Source organism: Terrapene carolina, unplaced genomic scaffold (genome assembly GCF_002925995.2).
Source record: "Terrapene carolina triunguis isolate 2854851 unplaced genomic scaffold, T_m_triunguis-2.0 Scaffold132, whole genome shotgun sequence".
NCBI classification, from domain to species: domain Eukaryota; kingdom Metazoa; phylum Chordata; order Testudines; family Emydidae; genus Terrapene; species Terrapene triunguis.
Window position 1 is genome coordinate 18,866,241 of NW_020664483.1, and position 24,456 is coordinate 18,890,696.

The 24,456-nt window shown below is 40.5% G+C and overlaps 1 protein-coding gene across 1 annotated transcript in view; it reads left to right on the plus strand.

Annotated features, from left to right (window-relative positions):
• The window catches only part of USP34 (ubiquitin specific peptidase 34), a 257,649-nt gene that overhangs the window by 126,932 nt on the left and 106,261 nt on the right, over positions 1 to 24,456 (plus strand). The window contains exons 28-38 of the mRNA XM_029911897.1: positions 70 to 279; positions 942 to 1,067; positions 3,434 to 3,556; positions 3,666 to 3,749; positions 4,187 to 4,273; positions 7,993 to 8,193; positions 12,748 to 12,830; positions 13,657 to 13,697; positions 14,680 to 14,804; positions 15,526 to 15,678; positions 15,871 to 15,975. Coding sequence (XP_029767757.1) covers positions 70 to 279; positions 942 to 1,067; positions 3,434 to 3,556; positions 3,666 to 3,749; positions 4,187 to 4,273; positions 7,993 to 8,193; positions 12,748 to 12,830; positions 13,657 to 13,697; positions 14,680 to 14,804; positions 15,526 to 15,678; positions 15,871 to 15,975 — 1,338 coding nt within the window. The remainder of the gene's footprint in view (positions 1 to 69; positions 280 to 941; positions 1,068 to 3,433; positions 3,557 to 3,665; positions 3,750 to 4,186; positions 4,274 to 7,992; positions 8,194 to 12,747; positions 12,831 to 13,656; positions 13,698 to 14,679; positions 14,805 to 15,525; positions 15,679 to 15,870; positions 15,976 to 24,456) is intronic.

Consider the following 24,456-nt stretch of genomic DNA (forward strand, 5'->3'; position numbering starts at 1 on the left):
TTTAAAAATGGTCATTGTAGTTGTGTTGTTAAAATAGTCTCTATGTCCTCCTCCCCCCCTTGTTTCTAGATGGTGTTTGTATCCTTGGGTGCACCACGGAGGGAGCGAAAAGGTGAAGGTGTTCAGCTTCCAGCATCTTGCCTACCTCCTCCTCAGAAGGACAACATTCCAATGCTTTTACTTTTGCAAGAACCTCATCTTACCACCCTTTTTGATTTGTTAGAGATGCTTGCATCTTTTAAACCTCCTTCTGGTGAAATGGCTATGGAAGATAGTGAGGTAATTTAGTGATCTTTGATTAAGATGACTGAATATGTCTAGTTTAATTTCTGTCCAATCTGTCTACTTCTGATGGCCCCTCACCATGGTATCCAAACATCAGATACAGCTAATATTTCTATCTGTATATTTAATTTCATCATATCTATAGATGTAACTATATAAGCTTTTTATAATCAAAATGGTATGATATTATTTACTAGTTACTCTAAAAAATGTGTTGCTCTGGAAAGGATATGTACTATTGAAAACATGTATGGTGATTAGTAAGGGGATTTGTCTTGAAAAAATATTTTTAAAGGTATATTGTAAAACTCAGTGACGCATATTCATCTCTCGTATAACTCCATATAAACCAATGGGATTTACACTGGGAATTTATCAGAATCAGTAGTTGTGTATTTAAATCCAGGATTTATTTACACTGAATCTTTTGCATGTCTTTATAGTATAGTGCATAAAGTAACTTAATTTCCTTCTGTTTCAGTGAGACCTAAACTATCATGCTGTATTTATAGATTTATTTAACAAACTTTAATTTGAGAATGAATTGCTTTTGTTTAAAATATAAATAAATAAAGAAACTTCAAACCCTAAAATGTCAGTGAGGTTGCTTTTCTTAAGAAACTATTAATAGTAATAGATTTTTTTGTCTGTGTTAGAGTGCAAGATGTGAAGAACTCCACCTTCATGCAGAAAACCTGTCCAGGCGTGTCTGGGAACTGTTAATGCTTCTACCTACATGTCCTAACATGTTACAGGCATTCCAAAATATTTCAGATGAACAGGTCAGCCAACAGTGTTTGTTTTAAATATATATAATCTGCAATTCAGTTACACTTCTTACAGTGAAATTTTTACAATTTACCCAAAATTGAATAATGATTGATCCAACAGAGTTAAGTAAAAAATAACTGATTTCTGCAAGGGGGACATTGTCTTGAATAAAAGACAGAACAGTTTCAATCATAATACATCAGGACAGCTCATAGAGACGTATATATTCTCTGGCTTTGTATTGGGTATAGTGAGAAAATAAAAAAAAAGAGGGGACCATTTTCACCTATTCTTCTCTTACTTTGTTGAAATAAAAATCAAAAGAAGCCTGTAGCTTTTCTAATTTAGTTTCCTGATTTGTGTCTTTTAAGGTAATGGGTTTTGTTTTTGTAAACAAGAATTAAATAAGTAAAATGATTAGTGAATGTTATCTCTAGTGACTTTACTGGGTCATGTTGAAATTAAATCTCATACATCTTCAGTTGTACAAAGCAAGTTGAAGCAATTTATTTCTTATTTTCAAGTCTTCTTTGGGTTTCATTTTAGAAGTAAATATCCTTAGATATACTTGATCCTAAAGCAATATTCTTGAACTCTAACCTACAGATTTTATGTGGCTTTAAAACTGAATCGTATGTTATTATTTGCCTTTTAGTATGCCTTGTTTTAAATCCCTCACTCCACCTTTCATAATTATAAAATACAATAGCAACAACCCACTGTTTTGGGTGTGCTTAGGTTTGGTTAAATTTAAAACTTGCATTAATTGAAGTGTGTATTATTTTGGTAATAATTTTGAATGGGAGAGAATTTAGAATTTTATATATTGCTATAACCAGGAGGATGTTGGGTAACGTGGTTCAATTTCAGTTATACTTTTTTTTGGGTAAATGTTATTGGGATAATTATCTTGAATAAGTATCTTGAATTCTGAAGTATTTCTGAGCATTTTTAATGTAAAAAGAGCAAATGTGTGAATTTTAAGCAACTTTCCAATATGAACCAACCACATGTAAGTACACTGTTTAGTGTCTATAGTGATATGTTTTCTGAGGCTTCAGAGATGATTGCTAATGAAAATAAAATGTTGGGTCATCATTTCAATACCCATTAATGGGCAGTAAAAAGTTAAGGTATGTGAGGGTCCCCCCTAATTGTATCTGACTGAGGAAGTTGTGAATAAGAGTAGTGGAAGATCTCTCTTTAATTGTGATTGAATGTACCTGAGGAAAATAAAACACTAAGAATAAAATGAATTTACATGAAAGAATTGTAAGAGACAAAACTACTGGGATTTTTGCCAGCAAAAATGTATTTGGCTAAATGGAAGAATTTCCTTACTTTGCCAGCAATCCTCTTGTAACTCTTTGTGTCAGCAAGTAAGTAGATGTTAAGGGCAAAGAGAGAAGCTGGCTGCAGGGGTCAAAATTTTTTATTTTCCCTGGATAAAATTAGTTTGACAGATTATTTTATTCTTTGATTAGGTTGGATTAAGTAGTGGGGTCTGATTCTGCTTTCCTGTTTGAATTTTTGATGCTCTTTTAATGTAACAATCATGTTTTGAAACTTAGGAATCTAGCATATTGAATACGTGGCGGGAAGGATGGGCAGGAAAGAATAGGTTATCCATTCTCTGCTGTGCTAACCAGCAGTCATCATGCCCTTTACAAATTTTTAAATGGCACTGCAGAGGCTCTCCCAAGATTTAGTGAAGGCAGGGAGAGGGAAAGCTGTCATATAATCCCAATGTATACATGTTTAAAATATTTTAAAAATATAACTTAAATTGTGGTTTAGATATGATAGATTTTGTAACTGTGCAAGCTAGAACTAGGATCTGTTTTGCTCATGCTCACAGCTTTCTGGATAATGTTTCATTTAGGCTAAAATTTTGCATGCATAGTTTCAGTCCAGAGGTGACTTTTTTTGGAAAATGAACAAAATCTGTTCATTTATTTTATAGTCATTAAAATATGAAAAAATATATTTTTTACCTTCAAAGTACATCTTAAGGTACTTTTTTGCTCACACCTAACTAAGTAAAGGTTGAACTTTATCATTTGGAATTGCAGGTTGGCATTTCTCATTGAAGTTAAAATGTTTTAAAAATTGTTGTTGTGCATGTTCTGTGGTAACTTTTAATAATATTAAGTTAATTGGGATTCCTACTGTACGTATATTATTCAGATTGAGAGTCTGTAAATTACATCAGATACATTTTAATTTTTTTCATGGATGTTGTAACAATAAATATTCATTTAAAGATATGTAATATGTAAAAACCAAATTACTTGCCATTGTCTCTTCAAAAATGTAATTACTTTTGCCTCTATGGTCAGGTCAGCATTGGATTTAATTTTCTTAACTTTTTTATAAGGGTAATGATGGATTTAGTTGGAAGGATCTCCTGCGAATAAAAAGTGCCCATAAACTTTTGTATGCACTAGAAATCATTGAAGCTTTGGGCAAGCCTAACAGAAGAATAAGGCGAGAGTCTACGGTAATATAACTTCTTATGTAGTTTCTAAATCCAAATTCTTATGGGTGAAATATTTATTACTTTAAATTCTAGCATTGATATAATAATTTATTTTTCTGTTTATCCTCAGGGAAGTTATAGTGACCTTTATCCAGACTCTGATGATTCGAGTGAAGATCAAATAGAAAATAGTAAAAACACCTGGAGCTGCAAGGTTTGATTTACTTAAGTATTTTGTAATATGTAGTGTAGATTTTTCAAAATGACATAAAATGAAAGTTCTTTTCTTTTAAGATAGTATAAGCTTTTAATATTTTGTTTCACTCCTTGGAGTCTCTTGATTTCAAGTTCATATTATTAGCACATAATACTTTTTGCATTAGGATACTGTCAGGAAATCCCAATTCCTGGGCCTAAATGATTAATGAAAAACAAAATTATTGTCTAACTTCAGTGTTTTTTGCCAAAGTCAAGCCTCTCAGTTCATTATATTTTTATACAAATTTTTCTCATGTCCTTCAAAAAATAAGTAACTGCATAGTTTATCAATGTTTTATTTCTGATTTTAATTGTGTATCTTGTAACTGAGACAAGGAGTTTAAAATACATTATGTACCTGATTTTTCTTACATTATCGTAATTTACTTACAGTTTGTTGCTGCTGGAGGGCTTCAACAATTGTTAGAAATTTTTAATTCGGGAATTCTAGAGCCTAAAGAGCAGGAACCATGGACTGTGGTAGGTGACAAGTCAGTGTTTTAACCAGCTATAAGGTAGCTATCCCATTTGAGTGCTTCCATTGCTAGCAGCCTTTGTTATATTTACTTGCACCTTTTCTGTAGAAAAAGAGAAGAAATGAACAATATAAAATGAACAATGAAAGGTATTGCTCATAAGCCAATTATTGTGCATTGAAACTAGTTTATTGAGTGCTTCCATCTGTAATGGATACAAACCAGCTGCTAAATTGATGCCAATAAACACTAACAATATAGTATTCTTTTTGGGGGAAATGTAAATTGTTGGATAATTGCAGTTTTAATTTCCCTTTTAAAAACATTACTACTTTTATCATTCTGACTTTTTGCTATTTTGTGACCACACTTTTATATCTTTTCTGTATGTTATTTTATTTGTTATTTTTTCTGTAGTCCTAAGAAAAAATGTGCTGGTTTGTATAACTAAAAAATAATACACCCTAACCCCCAGATTGGAAACTATTTTCTGGAGTAAGGTACTGGATTCATGCATGCAGAGCTTTGCATCTGCACAGACCTGATTGTGGGATCAGAGCTTAAGTTTGCAATAACATGGTCAGAATATTGGAAAACAAATATATATTTAAAAGGGAGGTTGATGGGTGGTTTCAAGGGGAAACCTGTACTTCTTAACCTGACTTTAAAGCAGTAGTGTGTTTATTTCTTGGTACATAACCCATTGTTGGCATTGAGAGAAATCACTACCACTACAGTCAAGGGGTTAATAAGGAAATTCCCTAACAGTGCACATTGGTGTTAGTTTTCATATATTTTGTTCATTCATTTCATTTTGTTTCCGTTTTCACTAGAAAGTTTAGTAGCGATTGGATGTCTAACATAGTGAATGCCAGAGAAAATGAGGTAGGATCTGAGGCTAAAATAGGGAAAGAACAAGTTAAAAATTACTTAGATAGGTTAGATATCTTCATGTCACCAGAGCCTGATGAAATACATCCTAGAATACTCAGACTGAGGAGATGTCTGAGCCATTAGTGATTATCTCTGAAAACTCATGGAAGATGGGAAAGATTCCAGAGGACTGGAAAAGGGCAAATATAAAGCCAATCTATAAAAAGAGGTATAAGTACAACCTTGGGGAATTACAGACCAGTCAGTTTAACTTCAGTACCTGGAAAGATAATGAAGCAAATAATTAAGCAATCAATTTGCAAACTCCTGGAAGTTAATAAGGTGATAAGTAACAATCAGCATGGATTTGTGGATAGAGAGGAAGCAGTAGATACTGTCTATTTTGAGTATCGGGGGTAGCCATGTTTTGTTTATTGCTCTTGACCTGTCCATGACTTTTACTAAAAATAGCCATGACAAAATCTTAGCCTTAATCATAAGGTAAATATGAATCAACAGTGTAACGCTGTTGCAAAAAAAAGCAAACATCATTCTGGGATGTCTTAGCAGGAGTGTTTTAAACAAGACACAAGAAGCAATTCTGCCCCTCTACTTTATTCTGATAAGGCCTCAGCTGGAGTATTGTGTTGAGTTCCAGGAAAGATGTGGACAGATTGGAGAAAGTCCAGAGAAGAGCAACAAAAATGAATAAAGGCCTAGAAAACATGCCCCATGAGGGAAGACTGAAAAAAATGGGTTTCTTTAGTCTGGAGAAGAGAAGACTGAAGGGGGGCAGGGGGGACGGACATCATAACAGTCTACAAGTACATAAAAGGTTGTTACAAGGAGGAGGGAGAAAAATTGTTCTTGTTAACCTCTGAGGATAGGGCAGGAAGCAGTGGGCTTAAATTGCAGTAAGGGAGGTTTAGGTTGGACATTAGGAAAAACTTCCCAAATTTCATGGTAGTTAAGCATTGGAATAAATTGTCTAGGGCAGGGATCAGCAACTTTTGGCACGTGGCCCGGTTTGTTTACCTGCCGCTTCCGCAGGTTCGGCCGATCGTGGCTCCCACTGGCTGTGGTTCGCTGCTCCAGGCCAATGGGGGCTCCGGGAAGCGGCGGCCAGCACATCCCTCAGCCCGCGCCGTTTCCCACAGCCCCCATTGGCCTGGAGCGGTGAACTGCGGCCAATGGGAGCCACGATTGCCCAAACCTGCGGACACGGCAGGTAAACAAACCGGCCCGGTCCGCCAGGGCGCTTACCCTGGTGGGCCGCGTGCCAAAGGTTGCCAATCCCTGGTCTAGGGAGATTGTGGAATCTCCGTCACTGGAGGTTTTTAAGAATAGGTTTAAACACCTGTCAGAGATGAGCTAATGCTTAGTCCTGGCTTGAGTGCGAGGTCCTTTCCAGTCCTGTGATTCTATGAAATTATGTATCTTATCACTATTCATCTATCAATGAATGTGAGATAAACTCTCCTTATGTTGGATATTACTTTGCAGTGTGGATTTCTTTTCGTTTGTGTTTGTTAGACTGAGTTTGTTTTAGCTGTTTGTTTTCAATGTCAGCATTTTGTCATGTAATAAATATAAAGTGTCATGGCTTGTGTATGTTTCAGTGTTTAGGATATTTAAAGTATCCCATACTGAAAAAAACAATCTTTATTTTTTATGGAAGGAGAATAATATTTTTGAGCTTTGTTTTTTCAGTTTTTTCTCTTTTGAATCTGTATAAATACTTGTGATATACACTTCTCTAGCTCTCTCATGATGCTTGGCATCTGTTGGTGCTCTTTCTGGAGCAGGGTCAGGAGAAGGGAGATACTCTATATTTCTCTCCATTCCCAGCATAAGCCGAAGATTCTATTAGTGCCTTAGTTGATCTTGCATTTAGGTTTGCAAGAGGAGGAGTAGTAAAGTGCAACTAAGGCACTGATCGTGCAAATAAATATTCTAGTGTAGACTCCTGCATCTGGGTAAAGTCTTAGAGATTTCAATGGGATTCTGAATGGGTATAGAGAGCTATGCTAGTATATCGGTTTGTATGATCTGGGCCTATGATTGTGTTAGTTTTGCTTGTATGATACAACTCCTGCTGGTTGTGCTGGGCAAATGTACATGCACGAGTAATAGTACATATGAGATCCTTGGAGATCAAGTCCCAGAAGGAAATAGGAGGAAAGAAAAATCAGAAACTACTGAGTGAATGAGAGGTTTTCATCTCTTTGTGACATTACAATACAAAATGGTATTTTTAATATACACATCTACCTCTATATAACGCTGTCCTCGGGAGCCAAAAAATCTTACCGCGTTATAGGTGAAACTGCGTTATATCGAACTTGCTTTGATCCACCGGAGTGCGCAGCCCCGCCCCCCCGGAGCACTGCTTTACCGCGTTATATCCGAATTCATGTAATATCGGGTCGCGTTATATCAGGGTAGAGGTGTAGTTTGTCTCTATATAAGTAATTGTGTTTAATTTAAAAGAGTAACAAACCATGTTAAATATTGCTTTCCAAGTTAAATGTAAGTGCCAGAAAATGCTGTAGATTGTAAAACTGAATCTTCTACACAGAATATCATAGCATCTTTTAACTGTACCCGTAATTTGGACTAGTTCTTGAAAATACTCTCTTTGTAAGAAATAAAAGATTTTAATACCAGCCCCAGACTCTAGTAGTGTAGAGTAGTAGACTTGTCTAGTACAAGTCTTGTTAGCTCTTGCCAATTAGTGCTTTAGTTGTTAGCTTTGTAGGACATTTAAGTTTTGTGTTTCAAGTTCCAAAATAGACAAAGAATTACTAGAATTTGTGAAAAAGGAAAATTGCATTTTCTTCTTATCCACAGTGGCAGCTAGACTGTCTTGCTTGCTTGCTGAAGTTGATATGCCAGTTTGCAGTAGATCCCTCAGATTTGGATTTAGCTTATCATGATGTCTTTGCCTGGTCTGGTGTAGCAGAGAGTCACAGGAAAAGAACTTGGCCAGGCAAATCGAGGAAGACTGCAGGAGATCATGTAAAGGGCCTTCATATACCTCGTCTCACAGAGGTAAGAAACAAAGTATATATACGTACAAACACCCACATGTTTTCTTTTATCAGTCAAAGGGGGATATGAAGTATAAACTATTATTACTTTTTAATAATATGAGGAAATAGTGTAGTGAAAAACAATTATTAAAAAATTAATCTAAACGCTAGAGGTGACATATCAGGAAATAAAATAATTAAATAAAATTAGATTAAAGATGTGCAGTTTTAAAAAGCTAGAAGTCCAGGTTTATGTGCAGAATGTCCCAAAGAGCCACAGTAAATGGGTATTTCTGATGATTACTTTTTATGTTTTGTTTCAAGTATCAGAGGGGTAGCCGCGTTAGTCTGTGTCCACAAAAACAACGAGGAGTCTGGTAGCACCTTAAAGACTAACAGATATATTTGGGCATAAGCTTTCGGAGGTAAAGAACCCACTTCTTCAGATGCATGTTAAGGTGCCACCGGACTCCTTGTTGTTTTTATCTTTTGTTTCCTCCCATCAATTCGTACTTTTGAAGATGGCCCATCATGCATTGTGCTGGCACCATCACACCCAGTGTTGAACAGTGCTAGAACCTACCTGTTAAGTCCCTATTATTCTTCCACCCCCAACAGTAACATATTTTTTTAAGCTTGGTTTTCATATTTTATTTTTCATGCTAAAGAGGACAACATATTAATATTAATAACGTTAAAAACAGTGAACTGTTGGAAGGGCAAGGACTTACTGTGACCTCACAAGCAGGTTCTAGCATTGTTTGGTGACAATCATGTCCACTACCAGTGGATTGTTACTGGGCTGTGAAACTACTACTGGGGTGATTGTCATCAGTGGGTATTACACCAAGTAAAAAAAGCAGTTGCAGAGGAACTGCTTTTCACAAAACCAAAAATGCAACAAAACAAAAAATAAGAACAAAAGAACAGCCATACTGGATCAGACCAAAGATCCATCTAGCCCACCGTCCTGTCTTCTGACAGTGTCCAATGCCATGTGCTTCAGAGGGAATGAACAGACCAGGTAATTGTTAAGTGATCCATGCCCTGTCGCCCATTCCTAGCTTCTGGCGAACAAAGGCTAGGGACACCATTGCTGCCCATCCTGGCTAATAGCCATTGATGGACCTATCCTCCATTAATTTATGTAGTTCTTTTTGAACCCTGTTATAGTCTTGGCCTTCACAACATCCTCTGGCAGAGAGTTCCACAGGTTGACTATGCGGTGTGTGAAGGAATACTTCCTTTTATTTGTTTTAAACCTGCTGCCTATTAATTTCAATGTGGTGACCCCTAGTTCTTGTGTTATGAGAAGGAGTAAATAACACATCCTTATTTACTTTCTCGACACTAGTCATGATTTTATAGACCTCTATCATAGCCCCCCCCCTCGTTTCTTTTCCAAGCTGAAAAGTCCCAGTGTTATTAATTTCTCCCCATATGGAAGCTGTTCCATACCCCTAATCATTTTTGTTGCCCTTTCTGTACCTTTTCTAATTCCAATATATCTTTTTTGAGATGGGGCAACCACATCTGCATGCAGTATTCAAGCTGTGGGCATACCATGGATTTATATACAGGCAATATGATATTTTCTGTGTTATTATTTATCCCTTTCTTAATGATTCCCAACATTCTATTGGCTTTTTTGACTGCCGCTGCACATTGAGTGGATGTTTTCAGAGAACTATCCACAATGACCCCAAGATCTCTTTTCTTCAGTGGTAACAGCTAATTTAGACCCCATTATTTTATATGTATAGTTGGGATTCTGTTTTCCAATGTGCATTACTTGTCATTTATCAACATTGAATTTCATCTGCAATTTTGATTCCCAGTAACCCAGTTCTGTGAGATTCCTTTGTAACTCCTTTGTAACTCATCTCAGTCTGCTTTGGACTTAACTATCTTGAGTAGTTTTGTATCCTCACTGTTTACCCCCTTTTCCAGATCATTTATGAATATGTTGAACAGCACTGGTCCCAGTACAGACCTCTGGCGGACACCCCTATTTACCTCTCTCCATTCTGAAAACTGACAATTTATTCCAATATTTGTTTCCGATCTTTTAAGTATTTATTCATCCATGGGAGGATCTTCCCTCTTATCCCTGCAGAGCTTACTTTGCTTAAGAGCCTTTGGAGGAACCTTGTCCAAAGGCTTTCTGAAAATCTAAACATCAGAAATATACTTACATTTCCATTCTCACTGTTGGTTTGGGGGATTCAGCACATAATCTTTAAGTAGTTGTAGTATTTTTCAAAATAGTTTCACCTTTTGGATAAGATCTCAGTTTTCCAAAATCTCAGGTCCTGTTGGGTTTTTTTATTTTATTTTTTAACATGACTTAGGAACCAACTCCTTCAAATTTCTTCAAGTATGTAAAATGATTTTGTATAAAGTGAAGACAATGTCCAAACTACGCTTTATTTTACAGAAGAGTTTAATTATCCAAAGAGTAAAAATGAGTCAGAAAAAATTCTCAGCTGTCAAAATCAGTATTTCCTTTTTTAAACATCAGGCAACTCAAAAAGAGTTAAATAGACTTCTATAGTCAATTTAAAAAAAGACTAATGGACTGAGAACAAGCAAGAATTTTTTACCTCAAGTTATCTCTTAAAAGCAACTGAAAATAGGGTTTTAGAATGGAAGTAAGACCTCAATAATTTTAACCATAATTTAATACTAGAGTGACTTCATAATATTAAACATATTTATTCTGTAGTTGTAAAACTCTGGTGAGCGAGGTAAATTTCTTCCATATGCTTTTCATCACTCTTGGCTGTTCATAACAAACTCTGTCCTCCCCATTACCTCCCCGGGTGCATACAGGCACACCTGAAACTTGGCCAATATCATTCGGGCCTCAAATGGCTAGAGAGAGACTCACTGAGGATAAATTGCTGTTGAGCGTGTGAGCCATTCTTACCATATAGGTGCTGAGTTTACTGTCTGCACATCTGGGGAACGATAGACTAGAATTATGAATTGTAGCCAGATATCCTGTTTGGTATTGTTAAACATTGTTTGCAAGACCAGCACATCACACTTCTGGGAGAGTTAAGTCTTAGGCAAAATAGAATTTGAGACTGTAGCAACCTGTATAGCATAGACTACTTTAAAATTTTATTAAGGTTTTATTATTTGATTTATTAATGCTGTTAGTCATAAATGTTTTATCTTTGTCATAATCATCATTGACAGGTGTTTTTGTCATCTAATGTACCTGTTACTTGGTTGTTCCAGAAGAGTCTCTCCAGATTTTCTTTCGGTGGAATGGGGGGGGAAGGTTTCTAGCCCTCATAGCTGAGAAGGAAACCACAATTACATTCTGTTCATGTTTTCAAGGTTTTATTCACGACAATGATGGCTAGAAACATAGATTTGTTATTAATGCAAGATTAGATAATGGATTATCTAGTCACTATCATAGTATGTTATTTTTGTAACTTCAGGTCTCTCTAGCTTCCATTGGTGAACCTAGGATTAGTTTGACAAATTTTAAAAATAACTTTTAAATTTGATTATTTTAATCCCCACTATATAGTCTATGACTAAGGTAAAGATGAGGTAATGAATGAAAATAGCCTTAAATGGAACATACATTTATTGAGTTAGAGGAATCCATGGAAATATCAGAAAACCAAGTCTCAACTTGAATAATTTTAAAAAGTTTCTGTTGCAAAAGATATAGAATTAATGCAAGAATTACACAGAAAACTCAAATATTCCTTGAAAAGTTTTACTGTCAAATTTGGTGTCTGAAAAAAGTCAAAAAGTGTAAAATATAGGGATTTTGGTCCTGCTATAAGCAGGGCCGGTGCAACCCATTAGGCGAGCTAGGCGGTCGCGTAGGGCGCTAGCATTTCGGGGGCGGCATTTCGGGTCCTTCGGCGGCGACCGCGGCGGCCGGATCTTCGGCCGCCCTGGTTGTCGGCATTTAGGTGGAGGGAGCTGGGGCAGGGGAGCATGGGGAGGGCCGCCTGCAGCAAGTAAGGGGGGGGGGCACGCAGGGGAACCACTCCCCGCCCCAGCTCACCTCTGCTCCGCCTCCTCCCCTGAGCATGCCGCCCCGCTCTGCTTCTCTCCCTCCCAGGCTTGTGACGCCAAACAGCTGATTGGTGCCACAAGCCTGGGAGGCAGGAGAAGTGGAGCGGCGACGGCGTGCTCGGGGAGGAGGCGGAGCAGATGTGAGCTGGGGCGGGGAGCTGCCGCACGGCTCCCTGGGCACGGCTACCTGGGGATCTGCCACGGGGGGGAGGGGCGCTGCCGTGGGGAGGGGGCTCAGGGCGGGGGGGGGGAGCTGCTGCAGTGGGGGCCGCCTTAGGGTGGAGAACTGCCACAGGTCGTGGGGGGTGGGCGCAAGGTGGAAGTTTCGCCTAGGGCACGAAACATCCTTGCACCCTCCCTGGCTATAAGTGAGAATTATAATGCAAAACTGTTTAACTACCAATGTCTCTTGTATAGTCACTCTCACCCACACAGTTTTTGGTTTGTTTTAAAATTGACATAATGTGTATAATCTAACCCCATTGTTATATTAACTTTTTTCTTTTAACTTCAATTTTTAAAGGTATTCCTTGTACTTGTCCAGGGAACAAGTTTGATTCAGCGACTTATGTCAGTTGCTTATACGTATGACAACTTGGCACCTAGGTACAATAACTTTTTATTTATATAGTACGGTTTAAAAAATGTATGCATTTTCATGATAGCTTTAAACTTAAATCTATGGTTTTTCAAAGGTCAAAAATGAATAAAAGGTATGAAAAAAACTAAACTATGGTTGTATACTTCCTCATTAATTTAGTCAAGCGGTTCTCTAACTTATTTCACATGATGGACCACAGTATGATCCTTTCATGAACCATCTCACCTCCCAAAGCCACTTCCATACCCTCTCTGCAGCAGGTCTTGATTACAGGACAGTATGAAGGAGAAAAGATTAAAATAAATTTGCTTGAATGCTATTGGTTTGACTGCTTGTGTGCTTTTCCTATCCCCATTCGCTATTTGGTGTTGATAATGTGTGTGTACACTTATATATGATGCCACCTGAGGACTACATTTTGAGAATTAGTGTTTTGGCCTATTTTAGATGTACCTTCTATATTTGTTGTATAAGGTTGCATCAACAAACTTACAGTTGTTGGTGATATGTGGTAGCTCCAGAAAGGAAAGCACCTTTACTTTTTCATTCCAGCTTGAGTTTTCAGGCTCAATAGTTAGAAAAACTGTCTTATTTATAAACTGAAATGAATTTATGTGGAAGCTATTGAGTGACAATAAACATGGAATCCTATAATGCCATTATAGTCACATTTGAGAGTAAAATTACTTTTAATATTATACTTTATGAGAGGAAGAATATATTTTAAGTGAATATGAGAAAAGTACATTTTCAGTTCTTACATTTCCAGGTATAATATATTTATTTTGTTCTGTAGTAACATTTAATTGATTTGATTTTCTTCCTGCACAGGGTGTTGAAAGCTCAGTCTGATCACAGATCAAGACATGAAGGTTAGTGCTGTAGAAAATAGTTAATTTTTATTTATTGATGATAGCGAAAATATCGTACAACTATTACAGACCATGGGTTTCATTCATCCCAACTAATGCAGTGATGTGTTCCCGTGTGTCAGTGGAGCCTGCTGTGCCCTAGGTGGGGATTCCCATCCCCAGAGGAAGCCAGATAGTATTTGCACCACAAATCTCCCCTGGAGATTCTTTTAGATATGTACAAAGCTTCAACCCGAGGCTCAGTTTACAGCAGAGTCCTGCTTGAGAACGCTGCTTGGGGGAATTGTTGAATTGTTGCCTTCCAAATAGGTTCACATTAAGACTGTAAATGTGACATGAATATTCACCTGTATTTTGACTGGCAGCAGTCTTTGACTCCGCCAGCAATCCCCCCTCAACTCCCTGAGATTATTCCTGTGAGAATTCTGTGTATAGGAGCCATTGTCAAGTTACAGCTTATATGTTCACAAATACACAGGCATCTCCCCTTAGCCTTATGCCCTATTCTGGAGTCCTCTTCTGTATCCTGTCACCGAGGGCCTGAGAGCGGTGTATCTGTAGATTTTGGAGCCAGAATTCTGACACCCTGTGTGTATCACCTGCCAGAAATTGGCCCTTAGCTGGTGGGAAGAGAGGAGTAGGAAGAGCTGAGCTGGTTCAGGGAGTGCCATAATTTAGTGCTGTATCAGCAAATTACCTCCCACCTCTTGAGCAGTGGGGAAGCAGGGAAGGAATTGTGCCTCAGAGTGGTGTCTCGCTAGTATAGTGTAATTAAGAAAGAGAATCAACATTTAGTAACCAAATGGATATATTACTTCAGCTTTGGCGGCATCCTAAATGCCAAAATGAGGGTCTTTTGTCACTCATTATCACAAGTGAGAGAAATATGTTAAATGCTTTTGTCCTTTGTGACTTTTCAACCCAAAAAGCTTTTTAATGTAGCAATTACATGGTGACTTTATTCCACCTCTTATCCCTTTAGTTACTCATTATTCAATGTGGCTCTTGGTGAGTTGGGCCCACTGCTGTTCTTTGGTGAAATCCAGCCTGGCAGATAGTGATCATTTACAAGATTGGCTAAAGAAACTTACCCTTCTTATTCCAGAGGTAAGATAATGGAGAGATCATTGCATATTAGTTAATAATTAATATGGACCAAATCCAGCCCTAGTGTCGTCTGATGTTACTCCATCAGAATTCAGAGGAGTGTTTTGCCTACTAATGCCATTACTTAAAAAAGACTGTTTAACTTTTCTTTCATTAGTCAAAATATAGCAAGTGCCAATTGCAACATGGACAGTTAAAGGTGTACAGTTAATCAGTTCCCATTATAAACTCCTGCTCTTCTTCAAGTTCTTGCACATGTCCGTTCCAATGTACGTGTGTACGCACCCCAGCACAGCTGCCGGAATTTTTTCCCTTTGTGTGGTATCTGTTGGGTTGGCTCCAGCACCCTGTGGTGTGGCATTCTCATAGCATTGTTATAAAGGGCCCTGCCAACCCTGCTCCCCTTCCGTTCCCTTTTACCGCCTGTGATGGTTGCTGGGAACCCCTCATTGTTTGGCAATCCTTCTCTTAGTGTTTTTTTCTGACAATTTTAGTGTAAATAGTTCTTGTAGTTTTAGTAGTAAGTTTGTAGTTTTTAGATCGTTTGGACGCCTCTGCACTTTATAAAAGATACTTCTATAGAAATATACTCTGCCTACGTTGTTTAATAGTATTTGGAGAACTGTTATTTATATACATATATTAGACAAAAGTGAAAAAGGAAATCGCATATGCAGTGTTATTTTAACAATTTGATTTTATTTGAAATATTTTCTTGAAGACTGCAGTTCGCCATGAGTCCTGTAATGGTCTGTACAAATTATCTCTCTGTGGTTTGGATGGGGGAGACTCAATTAATCGATCCTTTCTGCTACTGGCCTCATCAACATTATTAAAATTTCTTCCTGATGCTCAGGCATTGAAACCTATCCGGGTAAGAATTTAACTATTCATTCCAGCTTTATGTTAAATATGAATTGCAACTGCTTTCCATCATTCTCATTTAAGTCAGAAATAGTAAGTCCTATAGCAGTTAATAGATTTATCATCTTGTTTTATCAGAGTTTAAGTTAAGCAAGTTTTTTGTCAGTTATATTTGTGAATAAAAAGGCATTTCTTTTCACAGATAGAGGATTATGAAGAAGAACCAGTGTTACGATCTGGTTGTAAGGAATATTTTTGGTTGCTATGCAAACTGATTGATAACATACATGTAAAAGATGCCAGTCAGGTAGGTACAGTTAATTTACATTCATTAAAATGGGTCATTTTCTTTTGCCTTTGTGAGATTGATTATTATGAGTATTTTAAGTTCAAACCAAGTCATTGTAACTCCAAATACAGTAATTGAATATTATGTGATAACTTGCATTTGATGAAATTTTTACTCCTGAATTAAACTCAAAATTGTGCTATTTTAAATAAATGTATAACATTACAGCCAACTATAGATATTTATTTAAAAGTCATGTAGAGCAGCTACAATATATTTCCATCAAATAACTTTGTCTAGTGTTTCTTACATAAATAAAAAGACAAAACCCCAAACTCCCTCATGAATACTGACATTTATACCGCAAGACCAATTTGTGTACATAGAGATCTTTTAGGAGAACTTGCATACTCACAGAGAGCATCTTAGTTAGCTGGGTTGCTATTTTGCTGAGGCTTTTTGCAGGTCGCACATGCAGGGAACTCCTTACTCCCTTTCAACACATGACTAAGTGAGAGCAAGCAATTTGAAAACTTCCCTTAAAATTGGTCTTTTCTAATCTATGATCCTTTGCTCATAATTTTTACATAATATTGTCATTTCTGGGGACTGAAAAAATAAATATCACTATAAAAATATAACAATGTTGGTACATGCGCATTTATTGAAAAATGACATTTAGATGGCTGTAAATTGCAAATTCTTCAAGTAGTTTCCCTGTGGGTGCCCTACTTCAGGTATGTGTGTGCCTTGCACCTCTGGTTGTAGGTTTTTGGTATCAGTGCCTGTTTGGCCTGCACATGCACAGTATACATACTTGTGCCCAATATTAAGGCTATATAGGACTATGCGAGTGAACTGCCCTCGGTTCCTTCTCAGCCAGAGATGGAGTTTAGTGTGTGCCTGTTTTCTCTTTATAATAGTAGATACTATTAGTTATTTAGTAGTTGTAGAATATTAAAACCTTATAGTTGTTGGAACTGTTGTTCCTGTTTTTCTTTTTCATAAAAAAAGACTGGCTTCGGACCTGGGTACAGAGAACCCCCCTGTACCAAGGACCATCTATTTCTGTTAGTGCTCTGTCTATGTCAAGAGCATGGTCCCCAAGATCTTTCAAGAGGACGGCAGCGTCGAGACTCGGTCTCTGGCACTCTGCACGAGTGAGGTACCAATAATCGCTCCAGCAATAGAGAGAGCTTCCCACTCAAAGACTGCGGAGTGGGATAAGAGGAGCAGAACGGAGAGTTCCTCCTCAAAGAGGTTTAGGTCACCGGAGACCTCAGGCCCCAAGAGGAGTGCTAGTGAGGCTCTGAATACTCAGGTACTGTGAAGCACTCTAAGTCTTCATCTAAGTCCCATACCTCAGTGGTAAAGGACACAGAGCCAAAGACCACTACTGCTACCAAGAGAGCGGCCTCCTTGGAATCCACAGTTCCGTTGGTACTGACACCAGCGCCTCTGACAATGGCATCGGGAACAACCTCGGTGACTGTACCAAGCTCTGTTGTGGCCTGGTACCTCAGGAGTTCCAATGCTGTAAAGACCTCATGGTACCAAATGAGCCTTCCTTGCAACCTCCAGACTCATTTTGGTACCTAGATCTGCTGGGTCACTGACTGCTTATGACTTTTACTATTCAGGAAGAGGGGTTGTCACCTCCCGTACAATATGTGGAGAAGCATTCTGACTCAGAACTTTCGGTTCTTCTAGTAGTGTCCCTCTGGGTGCTCCACTATAGGTGTATCTGTGCCCCACGCCTCTAATCGGAGATTTTAGGTAGCAGTGTCCATTCGGCCCACACATGTCCTCTCCCTCAAGAGGCTGCATCAAGGCTATCTAGCTCTGCGCAGGCAAACCACCCAAAGTTCCTTCTTGACAACCTTTGGCCTCAAATTGAGTGAGCAGTTGTTTCTTCATTCTCTGCGTCAGTACCATAAGTAGTAGTTGTTCATAGTTCCTTTATTTCCCTTAATAGTTAGAGTTTCCGTTTACCCCATTGGAATTAAAAAAAAAAAGAAAGAAAAGAACCTTTATTTCCTGCTTCCCACCCTTTTCATGGGGGACCTCCCCTCTTTAGTGGTGTTAGTAGTTCAGACTTTTAATGTCTTTTTAAAAAAAATAAAAAAGGGTAAAAAGAATGATCGGAGATTTGTGTTAGCAGTGCCTGGTTGGGCCACGCATGCACTGTAGCCTTCTTGCGCGGCTCTGAGCAGTTACATGGTGGTGCGCAACCAACCGTCCCCCAGTTCCTTCTCTACCGCCTTTGGCTTGAGTCAGAGCAATCAGCAGCGCCCTCTCTTAGCTCAGATAAGATTTATAGTAGTTAGTTTATAGCGATAGGTTAGCTTAGTTGTAGTTAGTTTTCATATCTATTGACTTACTTTAATTTCTTAAAAGAAAAACTTTTTTTTTTAATGTATCTTCCCTATCTATCCCTGCCTCTCCGGCAGTCATACAGCCTTTACCTCAACTGGGTTTACCCCTGTTTTTTTCTCTAAGAGACCGCTCCTTCAGGCATGCCCAGCTCACCTGGTTTTAAATGCTGCCTAATTTGCAGACTATCCATACTGGCCAGGCTCAATGTGTCCACTGCCTTGGCAAGACACACATTACACAAAAGTGCCCACACTGCAAAAAAAATGACAGCTAGGGCAAGAAAAGCCAGGGATCTCCAACTGAAGCTCCTCATGATGGAGAAATCCCTCAGACCAGCCTCTGACTCCGAGTCCAGGTCACCCCCTGGCCAACAGTCGCCAATGGCAGCCTCTGACAGGGGCTCCACTTCAACATCGGCTGCCAAGGAGCCTACTTCTAGAAGGGCTACCAAAAAGCAGTCGCAGACATCTCCGCACCGAGAATTGCCTAAACGAAAGTGATTTCCAACAGAAAAATCTGCCCCGGTACCGACGGCACCAAGAGCATCGGACAGGGTGGCACCAGCACCGAGTGTTCCCGAAGAGCTAAAGACTCTGTGTGGGCACACTCTAATGGAGGTTCACATAGCAAAGAGAAACCTTCCAGTTCGGCGCCCACAGAGCCGAAGAAGATCTCAGCACCGAGCAGTAAAATGGCACCACTTGCTGTACGTATGCTGCACAGCTCTAAGTCCTCGACACCAGCTGCTTCAACTCATGCTCCCAGGCTGTCCACAGTGCCATCTCTGGCACCAAGCCTCACGGTACCGCAGCAGTTCATGAGACATCCGGACCTGGTAGTGGCTTCAACACCTGAATCTCCTCTACTCGGCACCGAGGGTACCCATCCAGATCGGTACCTAGCCAGCTGACTACTCCCTGCAGATCAGCCCCCCCGTCTCCAGTGACAAGGAAGAAGAGGATGATGCAGTAATATATACTCCTCATCTTTCCTCACCAAAGCCAGGACCATCTTGTCAACAACCACCTGCAGATATACGAGGATGATATGGTCACCCACGGGCACCACCCTCCTACCATTCCCAAGTAACTGGTCGTACTGGGATCCATGGGCAATGTCTAGGGCCCAAAACCGCAGTCCAGCTAGCCTGCCTAGGTCCAGAACAGGCCGGTCCCCTTCACCTGCTGTCCGGCACCCTCTGAAACACAGGAAGATGCTGAGGAACTTGAGCACACAGCCGAACAGGACACTTGGCCACCTACTCACATCTCATCTTCGTCACCAGACAAAACCATAATGTCATCACCCCCTACTACGGGGGATGCTTTCAGATCCTTTCAGGACCTCTTCAAAAGGGTTGCTGAATCCCTAGACATTTTGTTGGCACAGCTACCAGAAGCCCAACATAAGCTCACTGACATACTCCAGGCATCCCCATCAGCAAAGATAGCCCTGCTGATAAATGATGCTATTCTGGAGCCTGCGAAAATCATCTGGTAGACTCCAGCTACTTCACCACCCTCATGTAAGACATCTGACAAAAAGTATTATGTGTCAGCAAAAGGAGCTGAATTTTTATTCACACACCATGCACCAAACTCCCTAGTGGTGGAGGTGGTCAATCAAAGGGGGAAACAACACCAGTCCTGAACGACCCCATTAGAAAAGGCTAAAACTTTTCATGGGGAAAGCCTATTCCTTAGCTACGCTTCTGTTCCACATAGCTAACTATGCGGCCCTGCAGGCTAAATATACACACAATCTGTTCTCCAAAATGTTAACCTTTATTGAAAATGTGCCACATGACAGAAAAGAAACAGTACAAAGCAAACATTTCCGAAGGGGGTCTCATCACCAGCACGGCCCTCCAGGCTTCCCTTGACTCTGCAGACATGGCAGCACGATCCATCGCCACATCAATTGTCATGTGCCGTGCATCCTAGCTCCATCTCTCCGGATTCCCAAGGAAGGTCCAGGCCATGGTTGAGGACTTACCCTTTGAAGGTCAGAAATTATTTGCACACAAAACCGATGTCGACAGAACCAAGATCAACCTTTGATGTCTCAACCATCAACCTGCAGACAGTAATTTTGAAGGTGTGGTCGAGGGCATGAGAACTCCACAGTCTCTGATTCCAGAACCAGAAATGATCCCCTGCCCATTCGGAGACCGTCTGTCACCATACTGCCCAGTCTGGAATACCATCACGACAGACAAATGGGTTTTAGAGATTATCCAGAAGGGCTACTCCATCCCCTTTATTTCTATCCCACCTACCTACTCCCCTTCCCCATCCCTCTTCAAGGACCCTTACAACAGGAAATAAACCACCTTGTACAATTATGTGGTGTGGAACTCGTACCATCACAACACAGGGGGAGAGGTTTTTATTCCCATTACTTTCTAACTCAGAAATTAACGAAAACTCAACAAATTCCTGAGAACACAACATTCACTGTACGGAAACAGCATTTCCAATATAGAGTACTACCCTTTGGCCTTTCCATGGCCCCAAGAGTTTTTTCCAAGCTTCTCGCTGCCATTGCAGCTCACCTTCACAGACAAGGAGTGACGATATTTCTATACTTAGATGACTGCCTGATAAGGGCACCAACACAGCAAAAAGGAATAAACACCACACAGAGCACAATAACCCTGTTCACAGACCTAGGACTGCAAATAAATGTACAAAAGTCCATACTGGTTCCTGTCCAAAAGTTGGAATTCATAGGAGCCTACCTCAATTATCTCACAGCAACAGCAATGTTACTCCAACAATGCTTCCTCACTTTGGTCAACCTAATTTCAACAGTGATGGATAGCCCACAAACATCCGCCAGAACATGCTTACAACTTCCGGGGCATATGTCAGCGACAACTTTTGTTGTACAACATGCCAGGCTCCACTTGAGATGCTTGCAGGCCTGGCTTCAAACAGCGTATATACCGCACAGACATTCTCTCTACCAACGCCTCACAATGCCACGCAGGGTAAAAGACTTGCTAATATGGTGGACACAACCACAGAACGTCTGCTCAGGAGTTCCTTTCCAACAAAAAGCTCCAACCATGACAATCACAATAGACGCTTCCCTAGTAGGTTGGGGGGGCACATCTACACAACAATATGATCCAAGGCCACTGGTCTCCAGCGGAGTCCAACCTGCACATAGACTTATTGGTGCTAAGGGCAGTCTGAAATGCATGCAAGCACTTCTTCCTTTAATCAAGAATAATGTCATCAAGATCCTCACGGACAATATAGCATGCATGTTCTATATAAATTGCCATGAGGGAGCAGCACGATCATACTCCCTGTGTACAGAGGCAATACGCCTTTGGAATTGGTGCTATCCACAAGCTCCATCAGAGTACACTTGGCTGCCATCATCATCTTCCATGACAAGGTGGACGGAGTCACTGTATTTGCTCACTTGAAGATTAAACGCTTCCTTAAAGGCATAGAAAACACTTATCGCACACTAAGAAACCCTACTCCCATCTGGGACCTCAACCTTGTTCTATGCCATCTCATGGAAAAACTGTTTGAATTCCTTGCAACTTGCTCTTTGTTTCACCTATCAATGAAGGTGGCTTTCCTCATTGCCATCATGTCCGCAAGACAGGTGGGAGAATTAGGTGCCCTAATGGCTCACCCACCTTATACAACATTCTTTAAGGATAAAGTAATCCTATGGCCGCATTCTAAATTCATACCCAAGGTCGCCTCCCCTTTTCATTTAAATCAACCCATCTACTTACCTATATTTTTCCCAGAGCCACACGCTGATGAGAGGGAGGCCTCACTCCATATGCTACACTTCGTATAGCATTAGCTTTCTATATAGAAAGAACAAAAACATTCAGAAAATCACCTAGACTATTCTTTTCCATAACAGAATGCTCAAGGGGCCAAAGCATCTCAAAACAGAGACTATCCAAATGGATATATGGATGTATCCATTTGGGCTACCAAAACAACAATCTGCAACCTCCACCGGGAGTTCGCACACACTCCACCAAAGCGTTAGCAACATCTGTGGCCTTTCTCAGTAATGTACCTATCACTGACATTTGTAGAGCATCAGCCCATACTTTCATTAAACACTGTGCTTTAGAACAACAAACAGCAGCAGCTGCTCAGTTTGAACTTAGTGTTTTCCATCATCAATAGACCAACACCAAAGCCCCTCCCCTCGCACTGCTCAACAGTCACCTAAAGTGGAGCACCCATGGGGACACTCCTCGAAGAAGAAGAAGAGCTTACTCATCTTGTGCAGTAACTGAGGTGGTTGTCCCTGTGAGTGCTCCACTACCCACTCTTCTTCCCTCTACTTCGGAGTTTCACGTCGATTCTCTGAGGTAGAAAAGGAACTGGGGGATGGTTGGCTGCGCACTGCTATATAACTACTCGGAGTGGCATGAGATGGGTATAGCGTGTGTGTGGCCCAACCGAGCACTGCTACCACAAATCTCTGATTACAAGCACATGGCGCCAAGACACCTAAAGTGGAGGACCCACGGGGACAACCATCTTGAAGAATCTCAGTTACTGCACAAGATCAGTAACCTTCTCATCTTTACAAAGAGGGTGGTGGATGAGCTGCAAATTCCCCTACAGGAGGTGGCAGATACTCATCACAAGCTGGTGGATAGCCCACATACTTCCTCCTCATCCAGAATCGCCCTCCCCATTAACAAGGCGATTCTAGATCCAGCCAAAGTCAACTGACAGTCACCACCCTCCATTGCACTGATGTGCAAGAGAGCTGACAAGAAATATTACATCCCTCCCAACACCCTCAACTCAACTCAATTATGGGAAACTCAGGGCATTGTTTCTACATTTACTGGAGGTGCAAAAAGAGCAGTTTCAGGCCATTGTCAGCAAGGGCCAGTTAGTGGCCAGAACTGCGCTACAGACAGCATTGGACACAGCAGCCCATTTGGTCTCCATGGCTTCGGTCTCCATGGCTGTGGTAATGAGGCAGGCTTCCTGGTTATACCTTTCAGGGTTGCCAAAAGAGATGCATACAACAGTTGAGGATCTCCTGTTCGAAGGGCCCAAGCTCTTCGCTGATAAAACCCTGATGCCTCTCTCCACACCCTGAAGGATTCCCGTGCCACGTTGCGCTCCCTGGGAATCTAAACTGTGGAACAAAAGAGAAGCAATATGGCTCTCAAATGGAACACAGATCACTTCCCAATACCCACCATCACAATGCTATTATGAGCCGCAGGAAAAGAGGGCCAGGATATAAAAGCTGAAGCTGTCAGCACCAAAATCCATGAACTCTCAGACTGCTTCTTCTAAGCACTTTTGACAGGTTGGTTGAGGACCCGAACAACCATGTCTTTCAACATCCACTACCATCTACTCACCTGCCCTTCGGAAATTGCCTGACTTTCTTTTACAGCAGTTGGGAGAATATAACCTCTAACAGATGGGTTTTAGATATTATTTTCGAGGGCTACACCATTCAGTTCACATCCCTTCTCCATTCCTCCTTCCCTGTCCCTCTTCAGGGACCCTTCTCATGAGAACCTGCTTAGATAATCTGTTATGCCTAAGGGCAATAGAACCGGTCCGAGCGGACTCTTACACCTGTCCACGAAGACAGCATTTTTGATTGCCATCACTTCAGCTAGATGCGTAGGAGAAATAGCAGCCCTGATAGCACATCCACCATTCACGGTCTTTTTAAAGACTTACTTATTACAAAGTAATACTGAGATTGCATCTCAGCTTTCTCCCTAAAGTGGCCTCTGCCTTTCATTTGAATCAATAAATCCATCTTCCAGGTTTTTTCCTGAACACACATTGTGACAGCAGGGAGGCGATTTTGCACATGAGATGTTAGACCAGGGGTCGGCAACCTATGGCACGCGTGCCAAACACAGCACGCGAGCCGATTCTGAATGGCACGCTGCCTGCCTGGTGAGAGGAGGAGGAGGGGTGGAGGGGCTGGAAAGCGCCACGCTGGGGGAAGAAGTGGGGGAGGGGGGAAGCTTGGCTGCAGCAGGACCAAGCTTCTGCCTCCTGCCCCTGCAGGCGAGAGCAGTGGGGGGGGGCCCGGCCCCCCACCCCACTCAGCCCCCCCGCCCACCGCTCTCCCCTGCGG